Source organism: Salmo trutta, chromosome 3 (assembly GCF_901001165.1).
Source record: "Salmo trutta chromosome 3, fSalTru1.1, whole genome shotgun sequence".
NCBI classification, from domain to species: domain Eukaryota; kingdom Metazoa; phylum Chordata; class Actinopteri; order Salmoniformes; family Salmonidae; genus Salmo; species Salmo trutta.
Genome location: NC_042959.1, coordinates 28,484,960 through 28,509,082, shown reverse-complemented (window position 1 = coordinate 28,509,082; position 24,123 = coordinate 28,484,960). Strand labels below are relative to the sequence as shown.

General features: G+C 46.1%; 1 protein-coding gene across 3 annotated transcripts; it reads right to left on the bottom strand.

The window, feature by feature from the left end:
• Positions 1-200: 200 nt before the first annotated feature.
• ssrp1a (structure specific recognition protein 1a) lies at positions 201-23,438 on the bottom strand. 3 transcript variants are annotated; one of them, XM_029729071.1, is made up of 19 exons: positions 23,361-23,438; positions 22,710-22,785; positions 21,471-21,656; positions 9,317-9,422; positions 8,897-9,090; positions 8,592-8,692; positions 8,231-8,360; positions 7,944-8,047; positions 7,636-7,764; positions 7,121-7,345; positions 6,965-7,037; positions 6,836-6,841; positions 5,590-5,713; positions 5,326-5,368; positions 4,862-4,994; positions 3,138-3,305; positions 2,868-2,965; positions 2,528-2,729; positions 201-743 (listed from the first exon to the last, which is right to left on the bottom strand). In XM_029729071.1, exons 2-19 carry the CDS (start codon positions 22,761-22,763, stop codon positions 678-680), a joined length of 2,142 nt encoding a protein of 713 aa, XP_029584931.1. In that variant the 5' UTR covers positions 22,764-22,785; positions 23,361-23,438; the 3' UTR covers positions 201-677. The 3 variants fall into 3 exon arrangements, with proteins under 3 accessions (XP_029584931.1, XP_029584938.1, XP_029584943.1); XM_029729078.1 differs by lacking the exon at positions 6,836-6,841 and having other exon boundaries at positions 5,590-5,716; XM_029729083.1 differs by lacking the exon at positions 6,836-6,841.
• Between the last annotated feature and the right edge of the window lie 685 nt (positions 23,439-24,123).

Here is a 24,123-nt window from a genome sequence, read left to right as displayed (position 1 = left end):
AAGGTTGTGGTCTTGAGGTTCATTTCAGGGTAGAGACCAGTCTCTATTGGTTTAAATCTCATTCCTCTACCAGATAGCCCTCCACTCATAGAATACATTAATCCTCTGACCTGGCTCCATCCCAATCCTCCCAAACACCCCCCCCCCCACCCATCTCAGTTCCTTTCATTTCCTCAAGTGCCCACAAACAATCACTCACATTTTATTAAAAAAAGATTTATTCTTTCACTTTGAAAAAGACAAACTTGACATGGCAAATAAACAAAAACGCACAGAATTGCAGTTCTTAATATCTCTAAACAGTTTAAAAACTCAAGACCCCTCTGCATGTCTCAGTGCTATTAAACTACAACCATCCCCATGGGGCGAATAGAATAGAACCCAGTAGAATCATGGGTAATGTAGTACATAATATGCTGTTGGATAGATTGGACTTAGTCTGTTGAAAGCCTCTATATAGCATCAGGAAAACAAATAGTCTGTCAGCACAGCAAGAGGTATTCACTTTCTGAGAATGTGTAGGACATCAGAGCGGGAGTACAAATGATTGGTCCATTTAACGCTTAGTGTGTGTGTTTATGATCTGCGTTTCTTCGTGCACCGGTCACTGAGGAAACTTGTCCAAATGTTCTCCATTCGTTGAGATGTCTTCAGCGGGTCCAGCGAGGCTCCTCTCCTCAGTCAGAGTCCTCTACAGAGCTGGGGGGTGTGGTCATCGCTTCCTCTTCTTCCTCCTCAGACTCCTGAGACAGAGACACAATGAGAGACGGACACAGAGAAAGAGAGAGAGAGAAAGAGAAAGAGAGAGAGAAAGAGAGAGAGAAAGAGAGACGGACACAGAGAGAAAGAGAGACGGACACACAGAGAAAGAGACGGACACACAGAGAGAGAGACGCACACACACAGAGAAAGAGAGAGAGACGCACACACACAGAGAGAGAGAGAGACGCACACACACAGAGAAAGAGACGCACACACAGAGAGAGAGAGAGAGAGAGACGCACACACACAGAGAGAGAGACGCACACACACAGAGAGAGAGAGAGAGAGACGCACACACACAGAGAGAGAGAGAGACGCACACACAGAGAGAGCGAGAGAGAGACGCACACACAGAGAGAGACGCACACACAGAGAGAGAGAGAGAGAGAGAGAGAGAGAGAGACGCACACACAGAGAGAGAGAGAGAGAGAGAGACGCACACACACAGAGAGAGAGAGAGACGCACACACACAGAGAGAGAGAGACGCACACACACAGAGAGAGAGAGACGCACACACAGAGAGAGAGAGAGAGACGCACACACAGAGAGAGACGCACACACAGAGAGAGAGAGAGAGACGCACACACAGAGAGAGAGAGAGAGACGCACACACACAGAGAGAGAGAGAGAGACGCACACACAGAGAGAGAGAGAGAGAGAGAGACGCACACACAGAGAGAGAGAGAGAGACGCACACACAGAGAGAGAGACGCACACACAGAGAGAGAGAGAGACGCACACACAGAGAGAGAGAGACGCACACACAGAGAGAGAGAGACGCACACACACAGAGAGAGAGAGAGCGAGAGAGACGCACACACAGAGAGAGAGAGAGAGAGAGAGAGAGACGCACACAGAGAGAGAGAGACGCACACACAGAGAGAGAGAGACGCACACAGAGAGAGAGAGAGAGACGCACAGAGAGAGAGACGCACACACAGAGAGAGAGAGACACAGAGAGAGAGACACACACACAGAGAGAGAGACACACACACAGAGAGAGAGAGAGACACACAGAGAGAGAGAGACACACAGAGAGAGAGAGAGACGCACACACACAGAGAGAGAGAGAGAGAGACGCACACAGAGAGAGAGAGAGAGAGAGACACGCACACAGAGAGAGAGACACGCACACAGAGAGAGAGACACACACACAGAGAGAGAGACACACACACAGAGAGAGAGACGCGCACAGAAAGAGAGACGCGCACAGAAAGAGAGAGACGCACACACAGAGAGAGAGAGAGACGCACACAGAGAGAGACGCACACAGAGAGAGAGACGCACACAGAGAGAGAGAGAGAGACGCACACAGAGAGAGAGACGCACACAGAGAGAGAGACGCACACAGAGAGGGAGAGACACACACACAGAGAGAGAGACGCGCACAGAAAGAGAGACGCACACACAGAGAGAGAGAGACGCACACACAGAGAGAGAGAGACGCACACACAGAGAGAGAGAGACGCACACAGAGAGAGAGAGAGAGACGCACACAGAGAGAGAGAGAGACGCACACAGAGAGAGAGAGAGAGACGCACACAGAGAGAGAGAGACGCACACAGAGTGAGAGAGAGAGACGCACACAGAGAGAGAGAGAGACGCACACAGAGAGAGACGCGCACAGAGAGAGACGCACACAGAGAGAGAGAGAGACGCACACAGAGAGAGAGAGAGACGCACACAGAGAGAGAGACAGAGATATTCTTCACTATGATAATCCCATCAATTCATCCTATTGTTGCCATGGTGACAGTGCAGTACCTTGCCCCTGCTCTGGGGTTTGCCTTTGGCTTTCTTGGCCTTCTTGGCTTTCTTGCGTTCACCGTCAGATGAACTCTCCTCGCTGGAGATAAACTCTCGGCTCTTAAAGCTGTCGTTCCCTCCTTGCTCCTTTTCTTTCTCTCCTCCACCAGACTTCCTCTTCTTGTCCTCCTTCTTGCCTCCGGCCTTCTTCTTGCTCTCCCTGATGGAGAGAAATGGAACCCTTGGGTCAAGATGGTTGTAATATTGAGGTTGTTATGAGTGCGTGTGTTAAGAGAGCTTCTATGTGCACCTGGTAGTGTGTGTGTGTGTGTGTGTATGTGTGTTTCTGGTCTCCTACTTCATGGCTGGTGTGGAGGAGCCTCCACCACTCTCTCTGTATTCCTTCATGGCTTTCTCATAGTTCTTTTTAGCCTCCTCTGCCTTCCCGTCCCATTCCTAGCAGAGAGAAACCTTCTGTTATCAAACTGTTTTCTTAAATAACGGTTTAAATACAGAATTACAGTTCACTAGGGGGACAATAGTTTTATTCAAAATGCCCAAACCGAAAAATGGGAGAGGAGCAGAATAGAGGAAACAGAGAGAAGAGAAAGCATTCCCCATCCCTCACCTCTTTGTCCTCCTTCCCTATCTGTTTCCACATCTCTCCTGCCTTCTTGGAGATCTCTGTGATGGAGATTCCGGGGTTTTCCGACTTGATGCGCTCTCGGCTGGAGTTGAGCCACAGCATGTAGGAACTCATCGGCCTCTTGGGGGCGTTGGTGTCCTTCTGCTTCTTCTGAAACACAGACAGAGAGAGAAACATGAGCACACACACACATCACATGTGCATAAATACAAAGTTGATGTAAGTGCTGCCATAGGTCAAAAAGGTATATTTTTATCTGATACAATAATAAACAAAGATATTACTCATCTATTCCCCCTTCTTTCTCTCACCTCTTTCCTCTTCTAGATTACTCCTAATCCCTCTCCTCTTTCCTCTTCTAGATTACTCCTAATCCCTCTCCTCTCCTCTCACCTCTTTCCTCTTCTAGATTACTCCTAATCCCTCTCCTCTTCTCTCTTCTAAATTACTCCTAATCCCTCACCTCTTTCCTCTTCTAGATTACTCCTAATCCCTCTCCTCTTCTCTCTTCTAAATTACTCCTAATCCCTCACCTCTTTCCTCTTCTAGATTACTCCTAATCCCTCTCCTCTCTTCTAAATTACTCCTAATCCCTCTCCTCTTTCCTCTTCTAGATTACTCCTAATCCCTCTCCTCTTTCCTCTTCTAGATTACTCCTAATCCCTCTCCTCTCCTCTCACCTCTTTCCTCTTCTAGATTACTCCTAATCCCTCTCCTCTTCTCTCTTCTAGATTACTCCTAATCCCTCTCCTCTCTTCTAAATTACTCCTAATCCCTCTCCTCTTTCCTCTTCTAGATTACTCCTAATCCCTCTCCTCTTTCCTCTTCTAGATTACTCCTAATCCCTCTCCTCTTCCCTCTTCTAGATTACTCCTAATCCCTCTCCTCTTTCCTCTTCTAGATTACTCCTAATCCCTCTCCTCTTTCCTCTTCTAGATTACTCCTAATCCCTCTCCTCTTTCCTCTTCTAGATTACTCCTAATCCCTCTCCTCTTCCCTCTTCTAGATTACTCCTAATCCCTCTCCTCTTACCTCTTTCCTCAACTAAATTACTCCTAATGCCTCTCCTCTTTCCTCTTCTAGATTGCTCCTAATCCCTCTCCTCTTTCCTCTTCTAGATTACTCCTAATCCCTCTCCTCTTTCCTCTTCTAGATTACTCCTAATCCCTCTCCTCTTTCCTCTTCTAGATTACTCCTAATCCCTCTCCTCTTTCCTCTTCTAGATTACTCCTAATCCCTCTCCTCTTCCCTCTTCTAGATTACTCCTAATCCCTCTCCTCTTTCCTCTTCTAGATTACTCCTAATCCTTCTCCTCTTTCCTCTTCTAGATTACTCCTAATCCCTCTCCTCTTTCCTCTTCTAGATTACTCCTAATCCCTCTCCTCTTCCCTCTTTTAGATTACTCCTAATCCCTCTCCTCTTCCCTCTTCTAGATTACTCCTAATCCCTCTCCTCTTCCCTCTTCTAGATTACTCCTAATCCCTCTCCTCTTCCCTCTTCTAGATTACTCCTAATCCCTCTCCTCTTTCCTCTTCTAGATTACTCCTAATCCCTCTCCTCTTCCCTCTTTTAGATTACTCCTAATCCCTCTCCTCTTCCCTCTTCTAGATTACTCCTAATCCCTCTCCTCTTTCCTCTTCTAGATTACTCCTAATCCCTCTCCTCTTCCCTCTTCTAGATTACTCCTAATCCCTCTCCTCTCTCACCTCTCTGCGTGGTTTCCTCTCCTTCTTCTCTTTCACTACTTTGGCCTTCTTTGCAGGTTTCTTCTTCTTTCCCTCATCATCGCTGCCATCCCCTCCGCTGCCGCTGTCGCTCTCCGACGCATTACTGTCATACCTGATGGAGAGAGAGGGGAGGAATACTGTTAAACAGAGAGGGAGAGAGAGGGGAGGGAGAGAGAGGGGAGGAATACTGTTAAACAGAGGGAGAGAGAGGGGAGGGAGAGAGAGGGGAGGAATACTGTTAAACAGAGAGGGAGAGAGGGGAGGGAGAGAGAGGGGAGGGAGAGAGAGGGGAGGAATACTGTTAAACAGAGGGAGAGAGAGGGGAGGGAGAGAGAGGGGAGGAATACTGTTAAACAGAGAGGGAGAGAGGCGAGGGAGAGAGAGGGGAGGAATACTGTTAAACAGACAGTGAGGGATGTGAGGGATGACGGGTAAAAACTCACTCCTCAGCGACATCACTCTCCTCTCCAGGGTTGAAAGACTCATCTAGTAAAAAGAGAGAACATCATTAACACAGCTCTCCCCCAAACCTGCTGCACTCTTGGACAGGGACATAACTAGCTCACAATAGCCAGACCTACAACGTTTTAAAATCTCTTCATGTATGAACGAGTCCCATTGAGATCTATTAGGGAGGCCCTGATTGGCTGCGGGAGCTGTCAATCAGCAGCCTGGCCACCCTATTGGCTGCGGGAGCTGTCACTCACCGGTCTCTTCGTCTGAGTCGTTGCTGCCGTCTCCCTCCTCTCTGATCTTGCCCTCGGCTTTCATCCTCTCCAGGTAGGCATCGTGCTGATCGTCGTCTGAGTCACTGTACTCGTTGTTCTTAGCCTTTATACCATGTCGGGGGGCAGCAGAGAGTCAGAGACTACACTACCCATGATGCTCCAACAAGGCCCTGTATCTCTTCCTATGGACAGCAGGTTACTGTACAGAAGGGGCTGTGTTCCAACACTTTACAATGGCTTCCTTTCCTCACCTCCTTACCTTTAGGACTACTGCTGGGAATGGAGAGACTAGGAGAGAATCTCATTGCATTTCCTTGATTCCTCGCGTCCTTAAAATCCATTGGATGAGAAGGTCTAAGGACCTCTGACCTTCTCATCTAATGTGTTTCGAGGAGGCTTGGAGAGAGGACGCGAGGAATCAAGGAAATGTAATGAGATTCTCCCTAAGTTAAAAGCTAAGAAGCTAGACAAACAGGAGGAAGTGGAAGACAGGATCCTTTGTAGTTCTTGACCATTCAGGTGACCTCAAGGCAGTAGTTTGTTGCCGTGGCAACTACCACCCAGGGCAACGGAATGGGGCACTGATGGACAGAGTGGGCTGTTTATATTACCAGAGAGCATTCTGGGAGTAAAATCAGAACTTCCTGTATTTGGTTTAGAGGATGTGTTTCATCTTTCAGTTAACACACTGCAATGCCTTGGGCAATACATTAGTCAAGACAATGCAGGCAGCACCCCCCCCACACACAAACACAGCATGTTTTACTATCCTCGTCGGGACCTAAATTAGATTTCCATTCAAAATCCTATTTTCCCTAACCCCTAAGCCTAAAATAGATTTTCTGGAAAATGTCCCCATAACGGACATTTTGTCCCTTGTTTTACTATCCTTTGAGAATTTGGGGGATTTCCAGTCCCAAAGAGGATAGAAGAACAAGACCACACACACACACACACACACACACACACACACACACCTCTCTTTCACACACACTCTCCAAAACACATCTGTGGATAAGCATAATCAGCAATCATATACCGATTAGTAAATCATTCATGGTTCTGCACAGAAATCGACCACCATGATTAGAATTATAGCCCCCCCCCCAACATACACAGACACAAGACCCCCCCCCCCCCACCCCAACACACACACCATGCGAGCAGTAATCGCTCCAAACCAAAAATCAAGCCAACACTCCCACACCCCCGTAACCATACCAACCTTCTTCTTCAGGGGTACACAACAGACAGACAAGAAGAGAGTGACATCATCAATATTTATAAACACATCATTTATCTTGGAGAGGACTTGAATGCATGTCCAGCACAGGAAACATCTCCTAAAGGTTACCTCCTTGAATCCTCGGTTCTTGATGTGGAGTTTCTTGGCGTTTACAAAGTCAAACAGCTTCCCGTACTCCTCCCTGTGACGAGAGAATCAGGAACCATGAATTCAACACAGAATCAATACGGTAGCTTGTGTGTGTTTCTCCCTCCCCTCTAATACCTCTCTATGCTGCTGAAGGTGAACTGGTTGCCCTGCTTGGTCTCCACCTCGAAGTCGAAGGAGCGCGTCGTGGTGGTGCCTCTGGCGAAGTTGACACTGGAGATCTCCTCGAAGCGCAGGTGAACTGGGGGCTTGTGGACGTAGATGAAGCCCCGCTCCAGAGGGTAGAGCAGGCCGGACTGGGCCTTGTAGGAACATGTTATACACTGGGCTCCAGGGGTGTTACTACAGGGGAGTGGAGGGAGACTCACTTATTCTGAGGGACATGACAGTGTTTCATGGCGTGTTTATAATGTCATGTCTCGGGAGAGGAACGGTGTACAGCCCCAAAGGTGGTGTGTCTGTGATCCGGTGTGTCTGTGATCCGGTGTGTCTGTGATCCGGTGTGTCTGTGATCCGGTGTGTCTGTGATCCGGTGTGTCTGTGATCCGGTGTGTATGTGATCCGGTGTGTATGTGATCCGGTGTGTATGTGATCCGGTGTGTATGTGATCCGGTGTGTATGTGTGCGTTTACCCCTGGAAGTTTCCGGGCACGGTGATCTTCCTATTGACCAGAGCCTTCATCACCCTGCTGACCATCTCATAGAGAGAACCTGACATGTTCTTACTGAGCTTCCCTTCATAACGCTTCTCCACCTCCTCCCTTCGGTGAGGGACGGGGAGGGGCAGGAGAGGGAGAAAGAACGGGGGAGAGGGGCCCAAAGAGAGAGGGGGAGAGAAGAGGGAAACAGACATTGCATTAAGCGATTCTCGCCACCCAACAAGGCCATTCTTCCTCTCCCATGCGATGTTGAGCTGCTGTCGTTTCACTCTCCCACTCACTCGCTCATGTTGAGGGTAAGCTTGAGCTCCTCCTCCTTAGAGAAGTGCAGGATGAGGAAGTGGTAACGCGTCTGTCCCTGCTTAATGGGCGGGTCCAGACTGATCTACAGACGGCGGGAGAGGGAAGAAGAAGACAGAATGAGTATGAGTCGAAGACGATGGCAAGAGAATGATTGCATTTACACTGTATTGTCGGCACGTTTGGTGGCCCAACGCCATCTTAACGCAATCTACACTCGACTGTCAACCACTCACCTCAATCAAAACACACACACACACACACTTACAACGAAGAACATCTGCCTCTGGTCCTTGCTCGGCAGCAGGAAGAGACGCAGCACAGTGGTGTAGGGGATCTTGTAGTCAAACGTCTTACCATGGAGGTGCAGGAAGGCAGGGTAGATGAGGATATCATACCTGACGCACAGAGGGAGAAGAACGTAGGTGAACGAGGGCGAGAAAGAGAGGAAGGCCTTCCTTCAATGTTGGTGTTTGTCTAGTATGTGGTAGGTTGGGGGGGGGGGGGGGGGCCTAGCGTTGAGCCAAGTGAACAATGCGGATCAATCTGATAAATGGAGAGTAATATTCAACAAAACAAGGACAGATAATACTGATGAAGAGTGGGTTGTGGTGCTGATGCCACAGTACCTGCCCCTGGGTGTGAGGCACTGCAGCTCTTTGAAGACACACACAGCATCTCCTGTAGCCTGGATCACATCTGCCTTAGACCGCACGTTCTGGGCAAACGCCTGACAGGGAGGATAGGAACACAGGGTCAACCACCGCATCAATGACGTTGGTGTGAAAATGAACTGTTTCTGGGTGTAGGGACAGCTGTGGTGGTAGCGCCATCTGCTGGGGTTAAGTCAGTAAGGCGCCGGCAGGACAGAGTGATTGGTTAGTGGCTGTTCATCCCACCCCCGGTACAGGTCCGGTAGTAGAGCGTGGGTTACCTCCACGGGGTCTGCCCCCTCGTCTGCGGTGCCTGGGGGGACGTAGAAACGGACCTCCATGAGAGAGACCTCAGCGTCATCGTTCTGGTGGAACTCCAGCGTCACCTCGTTCTTCCCTGTGGCACACTGGGACACGCTGGCCAGGGGGATCTCAAACACGGAGCTGTCATTCACGTCAAACGACAACAACGGACCTGCGGAGAGAGGGGGGGTTTCAAAACTACAGCTCCCATAATGCACCACCACATAGCCGGAGGAATACTACAATGAACGCTTCAACGGATCAGTAAGAGAGATCCAGAGATGAAAAAGGTTGTTTTGTAAATATGCCAGCCATCCAGGAGGGAATTCCAGGAGGATTAGATCCTCTGCTGGTGTTGTGTGATAAGTGTTCAGTGACATTTGGAGGGTGTTGTTTACCAGAGAATTTAGCAGTGCCCCAGTTCCAGCCCTTCACACACATGTCCTTCTCTGTCAGCTCCACCTTGTAGTTGGCCTTGAAGAACTCCGAGATCCTCTCATAATCCTGCAGAGAGAGGGGGGTGGGGGCAGAGAGAAAGCAGAATAGAAAGAGAGGAAAGATGTTCTCAGTTAAGTTCTTACTGCCCACACTATTCAGTGAAAAACAAAGAAACATCCCTCTTTCCTCCCCCTTGATGAGGCGGCTAATTAATCACAGCTCAATCTGGTCGCTCTCTCCTTCTGGTCGCTCTCTCCTTCTGGTCGCTCTCGCCTTCTGGTCGCTCTCGCCTTCTGGTCGCTCTCTCCTTCTGGTCGCTCCCTCCTTCTGGTCGCTCCCTCCTTCTCGCAGCTTACAATCAGCCCGTTTATTTATCCTGCCGGCCCGATTAGAGCTGGAGCACCCAGGCACACACCGCAATCACTACCACATGTGTGTGAAAGGACAGTGTGTATGTGTGTGTTTTTGAAAGAGGAAAAGGAGAACGTGTAGGAAATAGGGCTTATGAACCTGGTTATCAGCTTGTCTGTTAGGTCAGGGGTTTTCAAACTTTTCTTGTCCAGGGACCCCTACCCAGGAAAACCAGCGACCCCTGCCCAGGAAAACAAGCGACCCAGGGACCCCTGCCCAGGAAAACCGGCGACCCAGGGACCCCTGCCCAGGAAAACAAGCGACACAGGGACCCCTGCCCAGGAAAACAAGCGACACAGGGACCCCTGCCCAGGAAAACAAGCGACCCAGGGACCCCTGCCCAGGAAAACAAGCGACCCAGGGACCCCTGCCCAGGAAAACCGGCGACCCCTGCCCAGGAAAACCGGCGACCCAGGGACCCCTGCCCAGGAAAACCGGCGACCCAGGGACCCCTGCCCAGGAAAACCAGCGGCCCAGGGACCCCTGCCCAGGAAAACCAGCGGCCCAGGAAAACCAGCGGCCCAGGAAAACAAGCGACCCAGGGACCCCTGCCCAGGAAAACAAGCGACCCAGGGACCCCTGCCCAGGAAAACAAGCGACCCAGGGACCCCTGCCCAGGAAAACCAGTGGCCCAGGAAAACAAGCGACCCAGGGACCCCTGCCCAGGAAAACAAGCGACCCAGGGACCCCTACCCAGGAAAACCGGCGACCCCTGCCCAGGAAAACAAGCGACCCAGGGACCCTTGCCCAGGAAAACCACCGACCCCTGCCCAGGAAAACCGGCGACCCAGGGACCCCTGCCCAGGAAAACCGGCGGCCCAGGGACCCCTGCCCAGGAAAACCAGCGGCCCAGGAAAACAAGCGACCCAGGGACCCCTGCCCAGGAAAACAAGCGACCCAGGGACCCCTGCCCAGGAAAACCGGCGACCCCTGCCCAGGAAAACCGGCGACCCAGGGACCCCTGCCCAGGAAAACAAGCGACCCAGGGACCCCTGCCCAGGAAAACCAGTGGCCCAGGAAAACAAGCGACCCAGGGACCCTTGCCCAGGAAAACCACCGACCCCTGCCCAGGAAAACCGGCGACCCAGGGACCTCTGCCCAGGAAAACCGGCGACCCAGGGACCCCTGCCCAGGAAAACAAGCGACCCAGGGACCCCTGCCCAGGAAAACCAGCGGCCCAGGAAAACAAGCGACCCAGGGACCCCTGCCCAGGAAAACAAGCGACCCAGGGACCCCTGCCCAGGAAAACCGGCGACCCCTGCCCAGGAAAACCGGCGACCCAGGGACCCCTGCCCAGGAAAACCGGCGACCCAGGGACCCCTGCCCAGGAAAACCGGCGGCCCAGGGACCCCTGCCCAGGAAAACCGGCGGCCCAGGGACCCCTGCCCAGGAAAACCAGCGGCCCAGGAAAACCAGCGACCCAGGGACTCCTGCCCAGGAAAACAAGCGACCCCTGCCCAGGAAAACCAGCAACCCAGGGACCCCTGCCCAGAAAAACCAGCGACCCAGGGACCCCTGCCCAGGAAAACCGGCGACCCAGGGACCCCTGCCCAGGAAAACCGGCGACCCAGGGACCCCTGCCCAGGAAAACCAGCGACCCAGGGACCCCTGCCCAGGAAAACCGGCGACCCAGGGACCCCATCATGTTAGCAAACAAATAGATGCCTTGTCATCAGGTAAAAGTCATCCACATTGATTTGGTACAGTTTCATTATTTTGACCTCCCCACAGTTCATTGGAAGTGTAAACTCTAACATAGCTAGAAAGGTGAAGGTACTGTAGCTTGGCAGTGGCGAGAACATTTTGCTGTTCTCAAGCACATTTTCTGTGATTTCTGTAACACTATATACGGTACCCCTGTATATAGCCTCGTTCGTGAGTGTTAGTTTATTGTGTTACAAAAATACAAATAAATAATAAAAAGTATTTTACTTTAGTTTATTTGGTAAATATTTTCTTAACTCTTCTTGAACTGCATTGTTGGTTAAGGGCTTTGTAAGTAAGCATTTCATGGTAAGGTCCAAACTTGTTGTATTCGGCGCATGTGACAAATAAAGCTTGATTTGATATGCAGGTCAATGTTTACGATCACAGCGTTTGATGTGCAGTTACAAGACAACATGGAGTCATACCCTGGATTGTTCTAAAAAAATATAATGCACCTATTTGTCTATTGGAAACAATTTGCCACGGCACACACACACACACACACACACACGGCTCCTTAGGCCTTTCTATGTGCACCAAAATGATTATCCGTATACCCTGAACTGCATTGTGAAAGCCTAACACTGTAATATCCTATTTTATAACTTAGCTAGTCATGTTGGCAATAGAACAGACTTTCAAATGATGCCCACCTGACCCAGATTGCGTTTTGGATTGCGTTTTGGACTGCGTTTTGGACTGCGTAAACAACAGTAATTGTGTGAGGGCGGGGAATGCAAGGTTGTGTTCTTCAACAGCACAGCTAAGAGCCCCCCCCCCCAAAAAACACCGATATAACTGAGTTACTTTTGAGTCATAAAAGTGCATTGAAATGACTTAGGAACTGTGCACACTTTGGAGAGGTGTGTGACCCCTTGAAGACACCAGTTAGTCCTCTCACTCAAACCCTTGTCATGTTGTGGTCTTATGTTGCACCTACCCTACATTTTGAATGTAGCCAGAGTATATTCAAATGTTGTCAACAATTGCGGCAAAGAGTACAATACATTTAAAATTCACATAAAAACAATACATTTGTCCTCTCGAGTGGCGCAGCGGTCTAAGGCACTGCATCGCAGTGCTAGCTGTGCCACTAGAGATCCTGGTTTGAGTCCAGGCTCTGTCGCAGCCGGCAGCAACCGGGAGACCCATGGGGCGATGCACAATTGGCCCAGAGTCGTCCGGGTTAGGAGAGGGTTTGTCCGGCAGGGATGTCCCTGTCCCATCGCTCTCTAGCGACTCCTGTGGCGGGCCGGGCTCATGCACGCTGACACGGTCACCAGGTGTACAGTGTTTCCCCCGACACATTGGTGCGGCTGACTTCCTGGTTAAGCAGAATTGTGCCAAGAAGCAGCGCGGCTTGGCGGGGTCGTGTTTCAGGACGACGCGCGGCTCTTGACCTTCACCTCTCCTGAGTCTGTACGGGAGTTGCAGCGATAAAACTGTAACTACCAATTGTATATGACAAAATTGAGGAGAAAAAAATGTATTCAGTCTTGTGTCAGCTGAACTGTTCAGTCCTCCTCACCTTTGGTCTAATAATTTCCCCAGAAACTCGAAACTGTCGCTTTTCAAATGCTACCATGGTTATGAATATGTTTTTCATATTTCTTCTGTAAGAAACATTTCAATTTAGCCCTATCCAATTAGGGATGATACCAGTAAAGCAATATTTTTTACATGGCCAAAATGAAAACTCTTTGGTCCTTTAAAACCCAGTTTTATGTAAATGATAGTGTGCTGTAGCATGGTAAATAAATAAAGTGAGACTGCGGATGACAACATCATTTGGGCTGTTATCCTAAAGAAGCTCAATCTCCTTGGATTCCCTGCCACGATACCAACGAGTATCGTGGCAGCCCTACTTCTCCAGATAGGCCAATTCCCACGAGTGTAAAGGGTTAAGTTGACGCAAACTGTTTTTCCATCCCAAAAATGTGCACTCAGACGGCCCGCCTAAGAATTTTCTATACAGAAAAAAACCCTGTAATTAGCTGAAATGACTGTAATTTCCTTCGTATTAAAAGGGAATGTTCTAGATTTTAGCAATGAAGCCATTTATCTACTTCCCCAGAGTTGGATGAACAGGAATTCCTAGCAGGCCAACTGTTCCTGTAGACTTCCAGTCATTGTGCTATCGCTAGTTAGCATTGCCAAGTAAAACTCTAACTTCCTTCATACTGGACGCAGAGACATAAAAATGGTATCTAAAACATTGCCAACCCCCTGCAGTACCTCGGACCCCTGTTTAAAAACCCCTGTTTGAAAAACCCCAGTTTGAAAACCCCCCAGTTTGAAAACCCCCCAGTTTGAAAACCCCCAGTTTGAAAACCCCCAGTTTGAAAACCCCTGTGTTCGGTTAGTAGAGTGTGAAAGCCCACAGTGTGTGTGTGTGTGTGTTGGACAGAGAGAGAGAGAGAGAATATACGCCAGACTGTGTATGCGTGTCCATCTGTGTGTGTATAGAACATCAGATCAGTGTGTTGACAGCATCGGTGCGTGTGTTTGTAAAGATGTATGAACACATTGTGTTTGTGTGTGACAGCCAGTATATACAGATCCAAGTTTACATTATATAGTATATACTGGACATAAATCTGTGCGTGTGTGTAATGAGTGACCGGTAACTATGTAAAGATGTACATATCAATGTGTGTGTGTGTGTGTGTGTGTGTGTGTGTGTGTGTGTGTGTTCCTGCTGTCCTCATCAGCGCCAATGTGTAGAGCACCTTCTTTCATTACTCCTTTGGCAGAGTGCTGTTGCTTACATGACATAGCCATAATAATAATAACTCATCCCAGCCTCTACACACACACACACACCAATTTCCTCCCCAAAAAACACAGTCCCAATCCTCCCTCCACCCCGTCCCCTATCTGTTCCATTCCAACACCTCTTCCTCTCCCCCTAACTAACATGATGCTCTGTAACACAGATGTTGCTATGTGATCTTGACACCAGGGTCCTATGCATTAGTGGACACCAAGTGTTACAACAGGAAATGAAAACAAGTGTTTTCTATTGGACAGGATTGTCCCTCACCAGTGTGTTGGCCCTCTTTGTTTAGGTTTTTGGAAATTGTGCCTAGTGAATAGACACAGTTATGGCTAACACAGTGGAGTCCAGATCAGTGCAAAGCAAACTCAGGGTAAGTGCAGTGCTGTTTACAAGAGGTGCCAAATTAGTAAACAGATGACTTGTGATTCATCATCAGTGCAATTCACCAGTCCCAATTCAAATACATTATCATTACTTGTTCAGCACAGACATTCAACACATTGTCTACACAGTACCAGTCAAAAGTTTGGACACACCTACTCATTCAAGGGGTTTTCCTTATTTTTACTATTTTCTACATTGTAGAGCCTTTATTACAGCAGAGCAAAGATTAAAAATAGCCCAATTTATGAAATTGTTGCGTGAGTCTTGCTGTTCACGGAATCAGTAAGCTATTAACCAAACGCTAAAACAGGCAACAGAAGCAGGATCGGTCTTATTTCTGTAGTGCATTCGGAAAGTATTCAGACCCTTTGAATTTTTCCACATTTTGTTACTTTACAGCTTTATTCTAAAATGGACTAAATAAATCTCCCCATCATTCTACACACAATAGCCTATAATGAAAAAGCACTGATTTTTTGAAATTTTAACAAATTTATAAAATAAAAACAGAAATACCATATTTATATAAGTATTCAGACCCTTTGCTATGAGACTCAAAATTGAACTCAGGTGCATCCTGTTTCCATTGATCATCCTTGAGATGTTTCTACAACTTGATTGAGTCCACCTGTGGTAAATTCAATTGATAATGATGGACTGTCGTTTCTCTTTGCATATTTGAGCTGTTCGGGCCATAACATGGACTTGGTCTTTTACCAAATAACCCTATCGTCTGTACACCACCCCTACCTTGTCACAACACAACTGATTGGCTCAAACACATTAAGAAGGAAATAAATTCCACAAATGAACAAGGCACACCTGTTAATGTAAATGCATTCCAGGTGACTACCTCATGAAGATGGTTGAGAGAATGCCAAGTGTGTGCAAAGCTGTCATCAAGGGAAAGGGTGGCTACTTTGAAGAATCTCAAATATAAAATATATTTTGTTTTGTTTAACACTTTTTGGGTTACTACACGATTCCATAGGTGTTATTTCATAGTGTTGAGGTCTTCACTATTATTCTACAATGTAGAAAATAGTAAAATAATTAAATGAGTAGGTGTGTCCAAACTTTTGACTGGTACTGTACATGAGAAGTAGGCTGAGGTGGTGTCGAACCAGTGAGGATATTTGGGCTGCCCCCGACTAAAAAACATCTTGGTCAACTAAGAGTCGTCTGTTCTTTCGACCAATCGATTGGTCTAAATGTTTTAAACATTTATTTTTTCATATATGATTCGATTGACACATCCTGTGTTTTAATTAAATCAACTATATGCACTGAGCTTGTCTGATGCTTAACGCGCACTGTTTGATTAAATAATTAAAAGACAAATAACTAGAGGGAGTTCGACCACAATTGATTTGATTGTGCCGCCTGGCTCAGACTTACTGACCAGTGTATTTTTTTTTAAAAAGACAGCGAGTGACTGTGTGACTAGCACCCGCTGATTCTGTCCTCACTGGTGCAGAGACCACCAGAGAACATCAGTGTTAATCGCGCTGTCCTCGTTGATGAAGCTGCAACATTATTACAGTAATTTTTTTACGAAAAGTTCTGTTACCGAAATCCCTCATTTGTTTAGGAAACAAAATATTCCCTATTCCCTCAGCCCTAGGGCCTGACCATCATAAAAACAGTCACATCATAAATAAATTGGTTATAACAAACTCTGAACACCTTAACACGTCACAGCAAAATGGATGCAGATGACGTTAAAAATACATTTGAAAACGGGGAAATGCTTACTGGTTGCGCAGGAGGTAAAGGGGAAGTCAGATGTGAGGAATACATTTGACTAGTTAAGAAGGTATGGAGCAAGCGCTGCGTGCACATCAGGCCTGTGTGTGCGCCAAACAGGTGCTGTTAGATTACAATATCATTTCAGACCGTTTGGAACAATGTAAACACAAAATAAATTATAGGCGTACCAGTTGGAACGTTTTTGTTTTTTTGCAAAGCCTTTATTACAGCAAAGACTAAAAAGTCACATTCATTCGTGAATGCAATTTCTGAAACGGAATGGTTTAGGCCAATTTATTATCTACGCTAATTATTCAATGGTCACTTTGTTATTTTAAAACTAAAATGCTTGATAACATTTCACATCATGAATGACCCGTATGCTGTTTGATGACATGAACAAATAAATGATTGATTGTTACAATAGGCCTATATTTCAATACTTATAGGCTAAGTAAGTTACAATATTAAGACTAAACAGATCGCACTCTTAGGCCGACAGCTCGATGGTGGTTCTACAAGGCTGCTATACTAAGCCTACTAATAATAATGAAAGTACTTCTTATAATGATAGTAATAACAAAAAGGAGCTCTAATAATAACCCTCTTTCTTTGAAGCATAATTTCTCTGATAATTTGTAACAGATTAAACAATACTAAATCAATTCAAAAATAATACCAGAGGCTGGTCTAACGCAAAGTGTAAAGCCTTTATTACAGCAGAGTAAAGATTAAAAACAGCCCAATTTATGAAATTGTTGCGTGAGGCTTGCTTTTCACAAAATCAGTAAGCTATTAACCAAACGCTAAAACAGGCAACAGAAGCAGGATCGGTCTTATTTCTGTAGGTACAGTGCATTCGGAAAGTATTCAGACCCTTTGAATTTTTCCACATTTTGTTACTTTAAAGCTTTATTCTAAAATTGACTAAATAATCTCCCCCCATCAATCTACACACAATAGCCTATAATGAAAAAGCACAGATTTTTGGAAATGTTTACAAATTTATCAAATAAAAACAGAAATACCTTATTTACATAAGTATTCAGACCCTTTGCTATGAGGCTCGAAATTGAGCTCAGGTGCATCCTGTTTCCATTGATCATCTTTGAGATGTTTCTACAACTTGATTGAGTTCACCTGTGGTAATATGACTTGATTTGGAAAGGCGAACATCGGTCCCACAGTTGACACCACATGTCAGAGCAAGAACCAAGCCATGAGGTAGAAGGAATTGTCCATAGAGCTCAGAGACAGAATTGGGAAGGGTACCAAAAATGTCTGCAGGATTCAAGGTCCCCAATAACACAGTGGCTTCCATCATTCTTAAATGGAAGAAGTTTGAAAAAACCAAGACTCTTCCTAGAGCTGACTGCCCGGTCAAACTGAGCAATCGGAGGTGAAGGGCCTTGGTCTGGGAGGTGACCAAGAACCCGATGATCGCTGACAGAGCTCCAGAGTTCCTCTGTGGAGATGGGAGAACCTTCCAGAAGGACAACCATCTCTGCAGTACTCCACCAATCAGCCTGAATGCCAAGCGTCACATCTGGAGGATACCTGGCACCATCGCTACAGTGAAGCATGGTGGTGGCAGCATCATGCTGTGGGGATGTTTTTCAGGGGCAGGGACTGGGAGACTAGTCAGGATTAGGTTTGCACATTTTGGGGAATATTCAGAGGTGGAAACTTTCCGTGGGAATTAACGGGAATATATGCAAATTAATATTAATACCATTTAAAATGTAGATTTTTTTTGCATTGGATATAATTACCACATCATATGGAGACAAACATAAACATTTTACCTTATCATAAGCAGACATAATTGCAAATGACTAAATCCTTCCAATAGAAATTTTAAGAAACGATTTAGTTACGAATTTAACTTTAAATGAGTGGACACTTCACAAGGGATGATTTCACTGAACAACAAAAGGGAATATTGAATGATCCATCGCATCTCCCAAAAACATTTTCAACGTACATCTGTAAAATGACAGTGTAGAACCTAAAGCTTTGGTTGTCTTCCTCTCAGGCTTCCATGTCTTCTCCCTGGACCTCCTCAATGTCCACCTCTTGAACATCAGACTGAGGCCTCATCTTCACTGTCACGTTCCAACCTCGTTGAGGATGGCTCGTTGTCAGGATCAAAATACCTCAAATTTGCCCGGATGGCCAACAATTTTTCAACCCTTGTACTGGTCAGCCTGTTGCGTGCTTTGGTGTGTGTGTTCCCAAACAAGGACCAGTTGCGCTCCGAGGCGGCTGATGTTGGTGGGATTTGGAGGATGATGGGAGGCAACAGGGGAAAGAGCCTCAGAGCCTCCCTTCCACCAGGTGGCTGATGAGATATGTTGGCACTACTGCCATATTGCATCTCCATCCCAAAGCCCTTGCTTGGAAGTGTACTTCACCAGACTGCCAAGAACCTTGCCCTGATCCAGGCCAAGGTGGCAAGACACGGTAGTGATGACACCATAGGCCTTGTTGATCTCGGCACCAGACAGGATGCTCTTGCCAGCATACTTGGGGTCCAACATGTATGCTGCAGCGTGTATGGGATTCAGGCAGAAGTCTCCACGCTTTTGGATGCATTTCAGAACTGCAGTTTCCTCTGCTTGGAGCAACAGTTAAGTGGGTAGGGCAGTACGGATTTCTTCTCTTACATCTGCAAGCAGAGTCTGAACATCAGACAGAATGGCATTGTCTCCCTCAATCCATGCAATGGCTACTGTTATAGGTTTCAGGAGTTTCAGGCTGCTTACCACTCTCTCCCAAAATACATAATCCAGGAGGATCCCCTTGATGGGGCTGTCCATATCAGCAGACTGTGATATGGCCATTTCTTGGAGAGACTCCTTCCCGTCCAGGAGACTATCAAACATGATGACAACACCACCCCAAACGGGTGTTGCTGGGCAGCTTCAATGTGGTGCTCTTATTCTTCTCACTTTGCTTGGTGAGGTAGATTGCTGCTATAACTTGATGACCCTTCACATACCTAACCATTTCCTTGGCTCTCTTGTAGAGTGTATCCATTGTTTTCAGTGTCATGATGTCGTTGAGGAGCATATTCAATGAATGAGCAGCACAGCCAATGGGTGTGATATGAGGGTAGGACTCCTCCACTTTAGACCAAGCAGCCTTCATGGTCGCAGCATTGTCTGTCACCAGTGCAAATACCTTCTGTGGTCCAAGGTCATTGATGACTGCCTTCAGCTCATCTGCAATGTAGAGACCGGTGTGTCTGTTGTCCCTTGTGTCTGTGCTCTTGTAGAATACTGGTTGAGGGGTGGAGATGAAGTTAATTATTGCTTTCCCATGAACATTAGACCACCCATCAGAGATGATTGCAATTCAGTCTGCTTTCTATATGATTTGCTTGACCTCCACTTGAACTCTGTTGAACTCTGCATCCAGCAAATGAGTAGATAAAGCATGTCTGGTTGGAGGGTTGTATGCTGGGTGAAGAACATTCAGAAATCTCTTCCAATACACATTGCCTGTGAGCATCAGAGGTGAACCAGTTGCATACACAGCTCGAGCAAGACATTCATTATCATTTATCTGACAACGTTCCTCCATTGAGTCAAAGAAACTTCTGATTCCAGGAGGATCATGAGCTGTTGCTATCGATAAGGTGTCTGATTCATCATTTTCACCTCGAATAGAAGTAGAGGGACTTTTGTCAGAGGTTGCTTGTTGTGAGCGCTGAGGGAACTTTATGCACTTGGCCAGATGATTCTGCATCTTCGTTGCATTCTTCACATGATTTGACACAGCTTTTCCTTCTACATTAGCTGCTGTGAAATGTCTCCACACGTCAGCTAGTGCCTGTGGCATTGTCCTGTACTAACTAAAGGGTCTGAATACTTATGTAAAATGTGATATTTCATTTTTTCCCTTCCTTTTCATACATTTGCAGAAATGTATAAACACCTCATTTTTGCTTTGTCATTATGGGGTATTGTGTATGGATTTGAAGGGGGAAAAACGATTTAATCCATTTTAGAATAAGGCTGTAATGTAACAAAATTTGGAAAAAGTCAAGGGGTCTGAATACTTTTCGAATGCACTGATATATATATATGATTTATAAAGCCAGGCACATAACAGTTAGGCTATTTATTATAGACCTAATTAAGTTGGGGTTTCCTCTCTCTTCACTTTTCTTAGACAATTAAGGCAAGTGCTGTTTTCTCTTCTCCTAACTCAGCTGATGCCTCCGCTGCATTATTCTCAACACCAATAGGCTGGTTAACTTTGCTATTAGGCACATAGCAACATGGTCTAGGCGACAATTCAACAGCACATTGATGCGTTTCAGAAACGCGGACCACTATCCAACGGGGGAGAAAGAGCATTTGTTATAAAATAATATAATTTTTATTTGTGTTACACCATTGTTCTTACATAGTATAACCATGTGCAATTTCAATATCACGTCTTAGTGATGGACTGTGCCATCCCCACAGCCTCCACAATGGATCAGTCCACTCAGACTGGTGCCAATCAGACTGGTGCATTGTACACAAAGATTTTCTTTATTTTTTATGTTGCTACTGCTCGATTAAAGAAATCTCGGTCGACCAACAGCCTATCGACCAAATAATCCACCAGTCGACAACAATGGGGTCAGTCCTAGAGGATATAGAGGGTGAACACATCAAAGTGACTGACTCGCTGGCTGCTCCACTAACCAATGTTTGAATTCCTAACCAGTGACAGTGTGACACCGTTGTCTAAACCCTCAGTCAGAAGATCCCATCTTCAAAAATACAATGATTACCCTCAGGAGACCAGCTTTCCTTCTCTCTCTCTCTCTGTAGCAGCTTACCTCAGGAGATCTGTAGCAGCACTGGTAAGGCTAGATTATACACACATGCACTCACATTCACACACGCAGAGACACACAGATCCACTCTTGCACAATACACAGTCACGTGTGAACAGATCAATGGACTTATCTAAAAGCTCACCCGACACCTACCCACACAGAACTCACAAATTAACACAAAACCACAGCCGTCGCTCACGCCACCATTTTCAAACAGATTCTCTCACTCGTTCACACACCGCCTCACCGTGTCTCTGAAGCCGTCATATTTGTAGACGTGTCCGTTGCTGGTTGCCAGTTTGATGCCGTGTCCCAGACACACACGCCTCCATGTGGCCACAGACAGCTCTGCTGCCGGGATGTTGTCCACCTTCCCGGTCTTACTGCTCTTATACACCACATTCTGCTTACTGAACCGCAGACGACCGTCGTTCTGCAGAGACACCACACACACATAAATACACTTAGGTTACTGCGATTGACATTTCCTGTTAGCTAGACGCTGAGTTTTGGTTGGTGCCAGTGCCAGATTGTGGCAATTTATTTTTATATTCATTACAATACTAAATTTTCCTTGGCTAAAAAGAAAACACGAAGCAAAGACTTCACTCTATGTTCCTTTAAAACCTACTTTTGTCAAATATAATGTGCTATCGCTTGCAAATAAACAAATGTGACTCTGGGTGACAACATAAAAGTTGTTGCTAACATTAGGACTGTTTTCCTCAAGGAATGAAGTCCTCTTCAGACTGGTATAGTGCCAACCCTAATATCCATGTCTACTTCTATCCTGGTCCTGGAGACCCACCGGGTGTGCAGGCATTTGTTCTACATTGATCCCTGGCAGGCCTAACACACCTGATTCAACTAATCAGGGACCGGTTTTCCAAAAGCATCTTAAGGCTAAGTTCGTTATTAGAACCTTTGTAGGAGCATCGTTAAAATCTCTGAGCCGTTTCCCCAAAACCTTTGTTACTAAAGTTGCAATTGAAAACGCGTGTTATTTACCGACTGCCTCAGACCGCTATTAAAACAGCTAAGTGCATCGTTAAATGCTTTTTTTATCCTTCCGCGTCACTTTATAGACAGAATATCTCAGCTAAACATAGAATCCAGATGTTTATCTGTCTCTGTGACCGCGGGTAACTTCAGAACGAAGTTGACTACACATAGAAAGTTGCCAATGTCTCTGCAATTGTTACAAACAAGCAAAGGATAAACAGATGCTTCAAATGAAAACCAAGATGACTGAAAACCAAGATGACAGTAAAAGATAAATACAGTAGGCTACATACATAGGCCTATATATTTCAATCATATTGAAATTAATTTCACGTTCAGCCAATCTAGTTCTATTTTGCTGGCTAGCGTACTGTCTGTCATTTTTGCGTCAATGCATATTTAATGTGTAACATGTGCACAATGTGCCAAATCGGTGACTTATTGCAATAGTATTGGGCAAGCATTAGAATAGCTAGTTACTGACCCAGGACCCCTTGGATTCATGGTAGATCTCGTTGAACTCCAGCGTGTCTCCCATCTCTGCAAGAAGTGATGCTCAGCTGAGGACACAGAGGAAGATCATGTCAAACAGTTAGCAAGCTAGCAATGTCAATTCAGAGGAGCCCAAGTTGTAATATATCTAGCTATTTTGCTAATTCCTCTGAGAGTCAATAGGTGACACAGACTGTCGTTGCTATTTCATTTAATATCTAGCTAGTTAGCTAGCTAGCTTCGCAAAATGAAAACATGTATTTAGGCTAAGTAATTAGCCAATAACAACATCCGCTAGCGTGACAACTCAATGCGGTTATAAAGGCTTAGTAGTAAGTGAACAACAATGAGCAAGCTGCTTTATTTGTGGCAAGAACATGTAGATAGTAACTAGCTATCCATCGTAAAACGTTAAATAGCTGGACATGTAACGAGATGGCTAGTAAATGGATGCCAGTCGAGTGTGGCTAGCATGCTAGCTGGCTAGTGATGATGTTGAGTTGCTTCGATAACTATTTGATTCCTATGGATCAATAGTAGCTATGGCAATTTTACTTTTCTAATTTATCTGGTTTTATACACATATATTTGCAATCCACTATTTATCTCCCTAAATAAAAAGAACAAAAACTTGATGTCTTACTGTGAATGTGATGAGGAGACCTCGCCGTTTCCCGCGTGAAGCGTCAAGGCAAGAGCTGACGTCACCGGAAACAATCCATGCAACTTTTGCATTTACTTCCGTTTCGTTCTTCTTACCAGAAAATAACACTTTTTAAAGATGTTCGGCTGTGTTGGTCTTTCGCCTGACACTAACATAAATAACTTGGCTTCCTCTAGAAACAGGTGAGAATCGTTTTATACGAAAGCTTTCAGTCTTTATAGTTAGGCTTGTTTTATGAAACGCAACCCTCATCGTTTTCAGAACCGCCTGCAATGACTACTCACCACCATTAAGGGGTGCACGCAGCAACCTGTTAAAATAATTGTTCACTGTGGATGGATGATGATAAAGCCACCGGTCGGCCATATTGGCACTCCCCAGTAGGAGCAGTCCTCTGTAGGAATGAATGGAATTCTACTGTATTTCAATGAAACGTTTAAAGGACAAAATTACATGTATTTAAGTATTGTTTTGTTGTAGTGGGGGCAGCAACATTAGTCATCTCAAAAAGTATACTTAGCTGACATAATAATTAAAAAGTATGCATTTAATAGAATAAATGTGGCAAAAACGAATGTAGACTTTAACAAATGCATTTCTAAAGCTTCCAAAATATATTTTTTACAATGGTGGGGAGTGCCAAGATGGTCTGTGCTATCCGGGATCTTTGGGACATCCCTACCCCATTGAAGTTGACATGTAAAATGGTCAGGGTTAGGTAAGGGTAGGGACATCTTGAACG

What these genes read in the sequence shown, in the direction of transcription:
- ssrp1a (XM_029729071.1), bottom strand. Translation starts at nt 22,763, where the DNA reads ATGGGAGACACGCTGGAGTTCAACGAGATCTACCATGAATCCAAGGGG. An exon ending in ACCTTCAGCAGCATAGAGAG is followed by an intron (nt 7,038 to 7,120) that starts GTATTAGAGGGG and finishes CTCTCGTCACAG; the next exon opens with GGAGGAGTACGGGAAGCTGT. An exon ending in CGACTCAGACGAAGAGACCG is followed by an intron (nt 5,369 to 5,589) that starts GTGAGTGACAGC and finishes TCTTTTTACTAG; the next exon opens with ATGAGTCTTTCAACCCTGGA.